The following is a 12,590-nucleotide window of genomic DNA, read 5'->3' on the forward strand; positions in this document are numbered from 1 at the left end:
GGTGTGGTGCTTCTTGTGACCAGCAGAGGGCAGTCTTGATACAATATTTGTTACGTAATTGAACGTCTCTGGGACTAAGAATCTACAAAAACTTAAAAAAAATTCGCATGTCCACTCAAAACCTATTCTACATTTGTGGACAAATGCGAGAGGACTCACAATGTCAAAGTAGCTTGCCAGTACCCGAATCCCATAAATTAAGTCGCCAATGTCTGTCTATCTGAAATGAACCCACTACAAATGGGTCATTGTAAGTTTCTCTGAAGTTCTTAATTTTGATGGTTGGGTATATTTTAATTTCAACCATTTTTCACATAATTCTGGTGTGTGATGAGTCCATGTGTCACAGCAACTAGTTATGGTTACGCCGACATTTGACAAAATAAATTGCATATAATATATTCTTTAGACGTAGGCACAAAATATGCCAAGTTTTTACAGAATGAGCGATTAAAAACATCGTCCAATGCATGAGGAACATGTTTTTTCTTATTTAAATTTTCTCCCTATTTTCCTTTTATTTGCCTCTTCTGTTTTTATTTCCTATTCACTGTATTTCCCCATGCTCTTTTTGTCTTCATTTTGTTCTTTCCCCTTTTTTGCTCCTGTTGTCTTTTTGAGGTATTTTTCTTTTTTTGTTTTTTCTTTAAGAAATGAGAAGAAAAATGAAACCGTTTGGTCACTTGAAGTATTTTGTATTATGCTTTTTAGCACTTGTTTTCAATCGCTTAATAATGCACTGACATCTAGTGGGCAAATATTAGTGTCCCTTTAAGAACACCATTATATACAAAAATACGACAAAATGTATACAAATATTAAAATAAGATATTTATTTTACCCATGAGTGAGCAAGAAGATAAGAAAGAAGGAATAAAGTTACGAAATGGAGTTTGGAGTACGCAGGGCACCATTTTGAAATTACAAATAAAATATCTTAACTTCAATCCAATTTCTCCCTGGTTTTCATTCCTCCCAAGTCACCTGAACGCACCGTGGTTCTGGGCGCGGTTACATCCCAGCGAAAAAACGCATTACTTTACAATAACGTTACATTTAAGTGTAGAACTACAACGCAGATACGACACAATTAATGAATGTATAAATTCATATGTGATCTGAAATATCCCGAAACTAGCTGCAATGTTGATAGTTGAAGTATTGGGAAATTTCCTCCCAAATCACCTGAACGCAACGTGGTTGTGGGCGCGGTTACATCCCAGCGAAAAAACGCGTTAGTTTACGATAACGTTACATTTAAGTTTAGAACTACAACGCAAATACGACACAAATAATGAATGTATAGATTAATTTCATATGTGATCTGAAATATTCCGAAAATAACTGCAACGTTGGTAGTCGAAGTCATGGGAAATTTCCTCCCAAATTACCTGAACGCACCGTGGTTGTGGGCGCGGTTACATCCCAGCGAAAAAACTCATTACTATCAAGTTGCATTTAAGTGTAGAACTACCACGCAGATATGACACAAATAAAGAATGTATAAATTCATTTCACATCCCGAAAATAACTGCAACGTCGATCGTTGAAGTAATGGCAAATTTCCTCCCACAACACCTGAACGCCCCGTCATCACAGGTGGCAGTGGGCGCGGCTTCATCCTCGTGCCCCGGCGCCCCTCTGCGCATGCGCTAGTGTGAAAAAAAAGAAAAAGTCACCATTCCGAATGATTACCGGAGGAAAGCAACGGACGGAGAGAGATTATGTTTCCCCGCACAACTGTTGTTTTAATCCCCTGAGCGAGGAGATTTACTCGCCCGAAAACAGCAGCCATATTGTACCGGAGAACCCAAAGAGGAAAATCGTCTTTTTACACAAAAAAGCGACTTTTATCTCAACAACCGTGAAGACTGTTAAACAGGTTAAAGTTGCCTTCAAGGCCACCGGAGACGCTCGCTTGTATGTCGGTCAGCTAGCTTTGCCAGCTGGCTGAGGTAAAACACACCGAAAGCCAGCTTCTTTACATTATTTCCGATCATTTTTCAATCATTTAGAACGTTTATTCATCACTTTGAAAGATGAAGGACCGTTTGGAGCAGCTGAGAGCGGTGAGTCCTTATTATTTCTTTGACTTCTGTCAATTTCTTTCTAAACTACACACATATATTTTATCGAGGTCGTTTAAATGAGAATAAATTAATTTTTTTTAAACATGAAGAAACTTTTTGTGACATTGACTATTTTGAAATTCCTACGGGGATGAATAAAGTATCTATCAATCTCTATTTAGACATCAATCTATCGCTCTTTCTATAACTATCTATCACTCTATCTGTAGCTCTATCTATCTATAGCTCTATATATCTATATCCATCTAGACATCTATCTATATTTCTATCTATCTATATTTCTATCTATCTATATCTATCTATCTAGACATTTATCCATCTATCTAGACATTTATCCATCTATATCTCTATCTCTCTAGACATCTATCTAACTATATCTCTATCTCTCTAGACATCTATATATCTATATCTCTCTAGACATCTATCTATATCTATATCTATCTAGACATCTATCTATCTATATTTATATCTATCTAGACATTTATATCTCTACCTCTCTAGACATCTATCTCTATCTCTCTAGACATCTATCTATCTTTCTCTATCTCTCTAGACATCTATATCTCTATCTCTCTAGACATCCTTCTATATCTCTATCTCTCTAGACATCTATCAATCTATATCTCTATCTCTCTAGACATCTATCAATCTATATCTCTATCTCTCTAGACATCTATCTATCTATATCTCTATCTCTCTAGACATCTATCTATCTATATCTCTATCTCTCTAGACATCCTTCTATATCTCTATCTATATCTATATCTCTATCTCTAGACATCTACCTATCTATATCTCTATCTCTCTAGACATCTACCTATCTCTATCTCTCTAGACATCTATATATCTCTCTCTCTAGACATCTATATATCTCTATCTCTCTAGACATCTATATATCTCTCTCTCTAGACATCTATATATCTCTATCTCTCTAGACATCTATATATCTCTATCTCTCTAGACATCTATCTATCTATATTTATATCTATCTAGACATCTATCTATCTTTATCTCTATCTCTCTAGACATCTATCTATCTATATCTCTCTAGACATCTATTTATCTATCTATATCTTTATACCTCTATCTATCTATCTGCTTTGAGTGTTTAACAAACAAAATACAATTGAGTTATTAGAACCTTGAGCAATTTTTAATGTCCTTTTCTTAATTCCTTAATGTTAATTATATCCAGTTGGGACGATCATTACAAAAGTTCACTTTGGCCCCTTTCTATCCTCCAAAAACGTGCAATTAGAACCATACACAGGGTAAGATATCTGGATCATACTCCTATTTTATTTCTGCAGACCAAATGATCAAAATTAGATGATTTGGTAAAATTTTTCACTGAACAACTGCTATTTAAGGTTAACAAAAACATAGTGCCAGAAAACATCCACAAATGATTCATTCGGAAAGAGGGACATTCTAACTTAAGGAGCTGTAGTCAATTCATAATCCCAACGGTGAGAACCACCAGGAAAAGTATGCGTGTGTCTGTGTGCGGAGTTAAACTTTGTAACAGTTTACATGACAAGATCAAACAATGTCCAACTATTCACTTGTTCAAATTTAAATACAAAAAATACATTCCCGGCCGAATACAGAGATGAAGAAAATGGGGTATGAGTGATGCGGAAGATTGGGAAAAGTGCGTCTACAACTATGGTTAAATTTGTGTTATTGTTTCTATTGTTATATCATAACTGTTATTATTAATATTATTACAATTGTTGTTCTATAAATGGTGTTTTTGATAGGGAAGATGAAGGGGTAGGGAATATAAGCATTTGCTTCATACTACCCCTTTTCGAACATTTTATGTCACATTATTTTGTTGTTGAGTTATTGTTTTTGTTCTGTTTTTTATTTTAATGTTCGAATAAAGTTTTCATTCATTCAGTTACATTATTTCATCAATGAATCATCGAAATATTAATAATCTAATGTCTAATTTGTTGGCCTTGACTCCTACTTATCTAGCCAAAAGGTAAAATGACGTTGAAAGGACGCCAAGGTTCTGTCCCTAAGACACCTTCATTTATTATTACCGTATTTTCCGCACTATAGGGCGCACCGGGTTATAGGGCGCACTCCCAACAAAATAGTTTTTGGTCCTATATCTTCCATACATAAGGCGCACCGGATTATAAGGCGCTACAATGGGAACGTCGACAAAACAGTCAGATGGTTCAGTCCAACTGATTACCCCCTTAACATTTCCAAAGCTTGCAAAGAAGCAAATACGTGTCGTAGACACGTGCGGATGCGGTGTCCGTACGATGTCACTTAAATGCGTCATTTCAAATATCATTCGGAAGGTTAAAGTCTTGGAATTCAAGAAATGCCAACCATTCCTTAGTTTCTATTTCCGCTCGCAACTTTACTGTGCATATGACAATAAACACTTGGAATTGAGTTTAATTCACTTAACTCATCACAGCAACATCAAGATCGTTCTAAAACAAGATACCGGGAAAATATAAAGCCGCATAACTCACCTAAGTTCTCACGTTCAATAATTATACGCAATCATGGTCTTCTTACAACCGTGAGTGAAGTAAATCCAGGAGAGTAAATTATTTGCAAATACAGACTAATAAAACATGTTACTTTATGGCGTAGTTTAGCAAGCTTGCTATTCAGTCATCTTTTTCGGCCAATTGCAGGGTTTGTTTTGGCCCTCTAGCCTATCCGAGGCTCCGAATAACTTCAGCCAATAGCGATCGATTTAACGGATGATTGACACATCTTTTTCGGCCAAGTGCAGGGTTTGTTTCGGCCCTCTAGCCAATCCGAGGCTCCGAATAACTTCAGCCAATAGCGATCGATTTGACTGATGATTGACACATCTTTTTCGGCCAATTGCAGGGTTTGTTTCGGCCCTCTAGCCTGTCCGAGGCTCCGAATAACTTTAGCCAATAGCGATCGATTCAAAAGATGATTGACACATTGGTTAGCCAATGAAACGCCGGTATATAAATCCCAGCATACACCGCGGACTACTCCGCGTTCGGGGGAAAATCGAGTCGGCGGCTGTTGCGTAAGTTGCGAGACCTTGCGAATTTAATATTGAGCCATATATAAGGCGCACTGTATTATAAGGCGCATGGTCAGCTTTTGAAAAAAATAAAGGCTTTTAGGTGCGCCTTATAGTGCGGAAAATACGGTAGTTTTATTTAGTCGTCAAGTAAAGCAAAGAAAAAACGTGGTTTAAAAAAAACTGCTATTTTTATGCCATGGTTTTGTACAGAAGGAGCTTTTATCATTATTTTTTATTTAGAAAGGACGTTGAGAACTTTGAAAATCCATAAAAGTATGTACTATGTTTGTGTACTGTTACCCAGTGCTAAATCTATTCCACCTTAGTCATCCTGGAAGAGGGATGACCACTTCTCAAGGTTTCCTATTTCCTCACGCTGAGGTTTTGAGTTTTTCCTTGTCTTCTTGTAGGTTTTAGATCAGGGGATGCTGTAATAGTAGTCTGTACAGCCATTTGAGACATTTTTGTGATCAAGGGCTATACAAATAAATGTGACTTAACTTGACTTAAAAAAGGACACAGAGGTTCCGTCCAAAGATACCTTTTTCACTAGTATTTTTATATAAAGGTGCTGTCCGGAATTTGACTATTTTCTTCTTGCTGCCATCTTCTGGCTTAAATCATCATTGCAGCCTCTATCAATCTACCCGTGTGGCATTTGCATTTCTGAGATGCGCTTCAATAAACTTTTTTTCTGGGGGTTTGGGTTCGTTTTTGGACTGTATTTGAAACAATCCTTTTCTTATTCTCACTATTTTTAGGCTACACCAACAGAAAACCGCGAGCAGAAGCATGCAGAGGTTTTGAGTTTTTCCTTGCCCTCATGTAGGTTTTAGATCAGGGGATGGTATCATAATAGTTTGTCGTTTGTGCAGCCCTTTGAGACTCTTTGTGATTAAGGGCGTCACAAATAAACATGACTTGACTTGACTCATGCTGAGGTTTTGAGTTTTCCCTTGCCCTCATGTAGGGTTTAGATCAGGGGATGGTGTCATAATAGTCTGTAGTTTGTGCAGCCCTTTGAGACTCTTTGATTAAGGGCGTCACAAATAAACATGACTTGACTAATGCTGAGGTTTTGAGTTTTCCCTCGCCCTCATGTAGGGTTTAGATCAGGGGATGGTGTCATAATAGTCTGTAGTTTGTGCAGCCCTTTGAGACTCTTTGTGATTAAGGGCGTCACAAATAAACATGACATGACTTGACTCATGCTGAGGTTTTGAGTTTTCCCTCGCCCTCATGTAGGGTTTAGATCAGGGGATGGTGTCATAATAGTCTGTAGTTTGTGCAGCCCTTTGAGACTCTTTGATTAAGGGCGTCACAAATAAACATGACTTGACTAATGCTGAGGTTTTGAGTTTTCCCTCGCCCTCATGTAGGGTTTAGATCAGGGGATGGTGTCATAATAGTCTGTAGTTTGTGCAGCCCTTTGAGACTCTTTGTGATTAAGGGCGTCACAAATAAACATGACATGACTTGACTCATGCTGAGGTTTTGAGTTTTCCCTCGCCCTCATGTAGGGTTTAGATCAGGGGATGGTGTCATAATAGTCTGTAGTTTGTGCAGCCCTTTGAGACTCTGTGATTAAGGGCGTCGCAAATAAACATGACTTGACTTGACACCTTGTAAATATGACAAATATTATATGTGGACTATTTTTTTTTAATCTAAAATGATATTTCATGACTTAACATTGATGCCTACTGTTCATCACGTTTTAGAAGTTCATTTTGCTGAGTTTGTGGTCATGAAAGGAAGCTGGTGCTTATCAGGCTCCTTCCTACTTTACTGTGTTTTCCGGGAAGGAATTTGCAAACGCATCCAAAAAAGAAAGTGATGCTGTGTTTTCAAGGTTTGAAAAAGGCTTTAGTTTTAGGTGAAGTGCTTGTAAATGCTTGAAATTGTTGCCCTGTTTCTTAGGTTAGGTGTTGGGAGCTAGGGCTTAGGCTTCACATACAGTATAGGTTTTAAACCTATTTCATGGTTCCAAAATGGGATTGGGGCTAGGGTTAGAATCTATGGTTTAGGTTCCTAATTAGGGTATTAAACTGGATTAAGGGTTTAGAGTTGGGAACAAGGGTTTGAGCTCCATATTAGGGTTTGTTGGAAATTAGTATCAAAATGTACCGTTTACCAAATTGTTTGAATTAGTTATCTGACTCCATTAACCAAACATTTATTTATAACATTTATGCGCGCTTGTTTCTTGAGGGAAAAGATCAACAAGAAAGGCGATATTTTCACACGGGGGCAGATTTAATTTAATTAACAATTGAACTAAGTGTACTACATCGAAAACGGACGAATTAGTGTCATTGGCGTCTGTGGGTAGCCTTTAGCTCTCTCCTATTGGCCATCTTCTCCCTGCATAATGGCATGCTGACTCCTCCCATGGGCGTGCCAAGGAAGCCCCCCCCCCTGGGCTTCACCATCTCGTCGAAGAGCGTTGCGATGCCTGGAATACTCAAAACAACACCGAGCGTTTCTACGTATGTCATTGGGGCCTTTCTTCGTCTGGATGTACTAATTATCTTATCAGCCTTACGTCCCGTTCCCGCCGTTCCTGTAAACATTTTCCACCAGGGTGCCCTGACATCGAACCACAGCCCAGCCAGTGAATATCTTTTGCATTAAAGGTAATTCGTATTCAATCGTATAAAATCCTTTATAGTCAAATGTATAAAATCCTTCAAAGTTTAGAACTTTGAAATGGCCCTCTAAATAGGCTGATTGGCTGCCATCTTACTACTACGGCAGATTTTATTATTGTCAGCTGCTCCTGCTTCATCCTTCAATGTCAATTATTTCCCACAGCTGAACAATGCTGAACTCTGCTATTTAGGCTTCTGGCACTTTTCCCACCATTTCCTTCTCTAGTCACTCATGTTAGCCCCTTGGCTGCAGCCTCTAGATCGCTGTTATTGTTAGCACTTAGCTATTTGATTCAGTGTCCGGATGCTTGAAAAATTCAATCTTTTACTGGCGTTTTAGTAGCTTCTCCCACTACTTGCCAAAGTTAGCCACTTACACCAGATCGGACCAACTCTAGCTCTTGGCTCTATTCAGCAGCTTCGAGTGGATCCGGCTCAATCGGTCTTTTGTTATCGCTGCTGGGGGTTAAAATTAGCTTTCACGTCATTCTAACATTCTAAGTCACGACCATCTCTATAGGTGATTTTACACTGCAGGATGTGAATTGAATTGAATGAAATAGTCTTTATTGTCGTAAACGACAACGTAGTGAAACGATGTATGTGAGATTAGAGATGGCACTCCAGGGTAAACTCGTCGTGATAAATTGCCCCTTTTTATCCTCCAAAAACGTGCAATTAGAACCATACACAGGGTAGGATATCGAGATCATACTCCTATTTTATTCCTGCAGTCCAAATGATTAAAATTGGATGATTTAGTAACATTTTTCACTGCACAACTGCTATTTAAGGTCAACAAAAACAGTGCCAGAAAACATCCATAAATGATTCATTCGGAAAGAAGGAAATGATAACTTAAGGGGCTGTCGTAAATTCATAATCCCAGAGGTGAGAACCACCAGGAAAATTATGTTTGTGTCTGTGTGTGGAGTCAAGCTTTGGAACAGATTTCAAGACGAGATCAAACAGTGTCCATCTATTGACGTCAATCTCTCAGGCCCCCAAATATGTTCCTTTTCGAACATATAATGTAATGTTATTTTGTTGATTTATTGTTTTTGTTCTGTTTTTTTTTGATGTTCGAATGAAGTTTTCATTCATTCATTTTACACTGCAGGATGTGAATTGAATTGAATGAAATAGTCTTTATTGTACACGACAACGTAGTGAAACAATTTATGCAGCGAGATGAGACATGGCACTCCAGGGTAAACGTGTCATGATAAATTTATAGCGAAAAATGAGTTTAAAGACAAATAGGCAAAAATACATTGTAAGTTTTGTATACTTACAATGTAGTGCTAATAGACTTGCCTAAGTTATATTAGTGCAACCGAAAAATGGGAATTTTCTATCAACAATTAAGTTCTTCGAGCCTCTACTAATCCAAACATGGCATTTTGTCTTTTTATGATAAAAATTAGGAAGGAATATTTTGAGAATGCTGTCAATTTTAGACATACCTGTCGAGCTCCAGGGCTCCATGCCCTGACAAAATGTCGTATTTTCCCTTACAGTGTTTATTTATGTAGTTTAACATGTTATATTGCACATGTGTTTCGTTATATCATATATACTGTTAATGAATATTTTGTTGTGAGAGTTGCTCGACATGGATGAGGTTTATTATAAAAAAAGTTCAAAAATTGAGTCGCTTGGACGTTTACTGTAGAAGGAAAAAATACATGCAAATATAGTTAAGTAGAATAATACATTTTCTTATTCAAATTAGGATTTCATTTTCTGCATGAAATTATTGTTGGTAATATACTGATTCAAGGGATAAACACAAACCAGTCTTTTTTCATTTTCTCCTTTTATACTTCTTTTTTTCTTCACTTCTTTATACAACATAATTCGTAATATCAATCATCAAAGCAAGTGAGCCGTTTGAGAGCCGGCTCTCTAATGAGTTGAGCCGAAAAAGCCGCTTCTCTAAAAAGAGACGGACTTCCTTTCACTACACAACTACCCTGGAATGATGCATGATGGGAAATCCCCAGGCGGCAGACGCATGTGCAAAGTAGCATCAAACCGCTCGCTTTGTTTGCAACGAAAAAAACGATACCGAGATAGAGGCTACCGCGGCAAACTCCTTTGACTTGATTGATTTGTCATTTGGTGATAGTCGGTGTATACCGGAGGGTGCTCATCATTGACAAAATTAAATTTTTCCAAACAGATTTTCTTGTACGTCGTACGCGTCTTAAAATGCATAATAAACATACTTTGTACGATAAAAACGTACAGCTTGACAGGTATGATTTTAGATGACATCACAATCATTCTAACTTTAGCTAATGACCAAGATAATGAGTTTTGAGTCGTGGAGGGTGCATAAAAGCCACATATTTTTTTAAGTACTCCCTTCGGACGTCTGCAGTTTTAAGAAAGGACTCTTATCGTCAATTGCGATCTAACTCGGCAATATCATCTGATGCATAATGCAGATTTACTCCAGTTGTGTGTAAACGCCGCCGGCAGAGTACGACTATTTCTGAAAGTGGGTTGACTTGCGTTTATTAAGATGGCAGCTGCGTCTTCGACCTGCTGTGCCATCTGTGTTTACCGACCTTGTGACTTTTTTTTAGTGCGCATTTTGTTTTGCATGTATGGGGGCAGGACGGCCTTTGAACGAGGAGGTGGGACATCCAGGGTGGGAATTTTAGAGTTGAGTTTGATATACCTAAATCTGGTTTTGGTTATTAAACAATAGCAATGAGTAGAGATGCACTATAATCATTGGGCCAATAGTTTTTAGACCGAAAACAGCCAAATATGGTGTCACAGTAATCGGTCCGATTAAATAAAGCGACCCGTTAGTCACTAATATTCACAAGCTCTTCCCCTTGAGATTCGATCTGCAACCTCAGTGGAAATGTTTAAATCCAAGCCTAAAACGGCCAACCAGCCAACAAACCAACAAAAAAACAACTCATCAACAAACAAGCAACCGACGAATCGATCAATAAACTAAGGGGCCGGTCACACAGACATTTGCGGCTGAATCACGGCCAGAAATTTCTGCCTTTGAGGCGGACGCTATTGGACACATAGAGATCGCCATTCAGACGAGATACAGCAGTGCTTAACACGAGGTCGGAAATTCGCGCCCGGGTGGCAGCGCGAAAATGTTTTGCGCTGCTCATTTCTTCCGAGCGCGGGTACACAGCCTTTCACGAGCGTATCAAGGTTGAACCACGGCCAGAAATTTCTGTCCGTGAAGCAGATGCTGTTGGGCGCTGTTGGACGTTTTGAGACCGCTATATAGACGAGATACAGCAGTGCTTTACTCGCGGTCGGAAATTCACACGTGGTTGGCCGCGCGCAAAACTTTTGAGCTGCTCAAAAGTTTGAGCACGTGTTAAACCGCGTGCCGCACACGTGGTCAACACGAGGTAATGACGCGGAAATGACGCGGAACGACGTGCTCTGGCCGCGGCCAGGGCGTGGTTACACATGGGTAGGACGGGAAATTTCAGCGGGTAATCGTGGGTGGAGCATGGTAATAGCATGTTCTGCGCCTGTATCGCGGTGTTATTACGTGAAATTAGCGTGTTACGCGTGTGACAGTCAAACGCCTTTCTCCGCGTATATACAGCGCCATTTGCCGAGCACACGTCAGTTGTGCTCGAGACGTCAAGGGGGTGAACATGGATCCCCGTCAGCGTAGTGACCTCGTCTTAATCCATTTTTATTTCTTGACATTTCTTTTCAAGATAATAAAATAAAAATGATGCCATAGCTTGAAATCTTGATCTTCACTGGACTGTGTCTTGAGCGGTTATGATTTCTACAGCCCGGTGTTATCCGAGAAATGCATCCCTGTCGAGATTCGCATCCCCACTTTTACCTCGTTTTATCTCACTTTTAGGGAATGGAATGGCGAACATATAACCAAAACCACTTCGTCTTGCATTTGTTGGGAATGTAATACAACTTAAACCATTCCGTCTTTGTTTTTGTTGTGAACGTAATCGAGCAGTAAATCCCCCCCCCCCTCGCGTGAACGTGCATTCTGCTGCGCTTCCAACAAAAGCGATCGTATTCTATATAAAACGCTTATTAAAACAATAAAGCGAGCTAATTATAACAATTGGGAGATCCTAGTCTTTATAACGCGTTTATTTAAACAATAAAGTGCGATCGTATTCTACAAAATGCGTTTGTTAACGCGGATGAAAAAGTCACCAACGTCAATGCACGCTTCCCACAAAAGCGATCGCAGCAGAATGCGTGTTCACGCGAGTGGGTGGGGGGGTGGGGGGGGGGGGGGGGTGGATGTGTTGCGTAGGAGTCGGATTTGGGCACAACACCGGCTCGGGAGCTTTTATACCCGTGGTCCACACGAGAAAATGACGCAGAAATGACGCGATGAGGAAGCGGAACAGTCGCCGACGTGTTTTGCGGGCATACCACCGATGAACAGCAGGTTGGCCAATTTTGCGCATTTTCCATCGCGGGCAACCACGGGCAAAAAAAAAACGCAAAATTTTAGCCGTGATTCAGCCGCAAATGTCTGTGTGACCGGCCCCTAACAACCAGCCACTAAACCACTGTTCCAACCGACCAACGAAACAACCACCGTTCTGAACAATTTACAAATCCACCAACCCACCCACCAACCAACCACTGCTCCAAACGACCGACCAAGCGACCAAGAAAAAAAACAACAACCAACCACTGTTCCAACCGACCAAATATACAACTACACAACCATTGGTACAACCCCATAACTGACCAACCAATCAACAAGCAACCTGACCAAGTAACCAATTACTGGTACAATTAACTACTTCG

The 12,590-nt window shown here is 39.5% G+C and overlaps 1 protein-coding gene across 4 annotated transcripts in view; it reads left to right on the plus strand.

Moving 5' to 3' along the window:
* The first annotated feature begins 1,674 nt into the window (after nucleotides 1-1,674).
* The window catches only part of stx3b (syntaxin 3b), a 41,699-nt gene continuing 30,783 nt past the window's right edge, over nucleotides 1,675-12,590 (plus strand). For all 4 annotated transcript variants that reach the window (XR_015851313.1, XM_088343944.1, XM_088343942.1 and 1 more), the window contains exon 1: nucleotides 1,675-2,069. Coding sequence is in view for 3 of the 4 variants with exons in the window: in XM_088343944.1 (XP_088200070.1) it covers nucleotides 2,040-2,069 (30 nt within the window). In the remaining variant the exon portion in view is untranslated. The remainder of the gene's footprint in view (nucleotides 2,070-12,590) is intronic.

Source organism: Urocampus carinirostris, chromosome 9 (assembly GCF_059441175.1).
Source record: "Urocampus carinirostris isolate Australia breed hairy pipefish chromosome 9, RoL_Ucar_1.0, whole genome shotgun sequence".
Taxonomy (NCBI): domain Eukaryota; kingdom Metazoa; phylum Chordata; class Actinopteri; order Syngnathiformes; family Syngnathidae; genus Urocampus; species Urocampus carinirostris.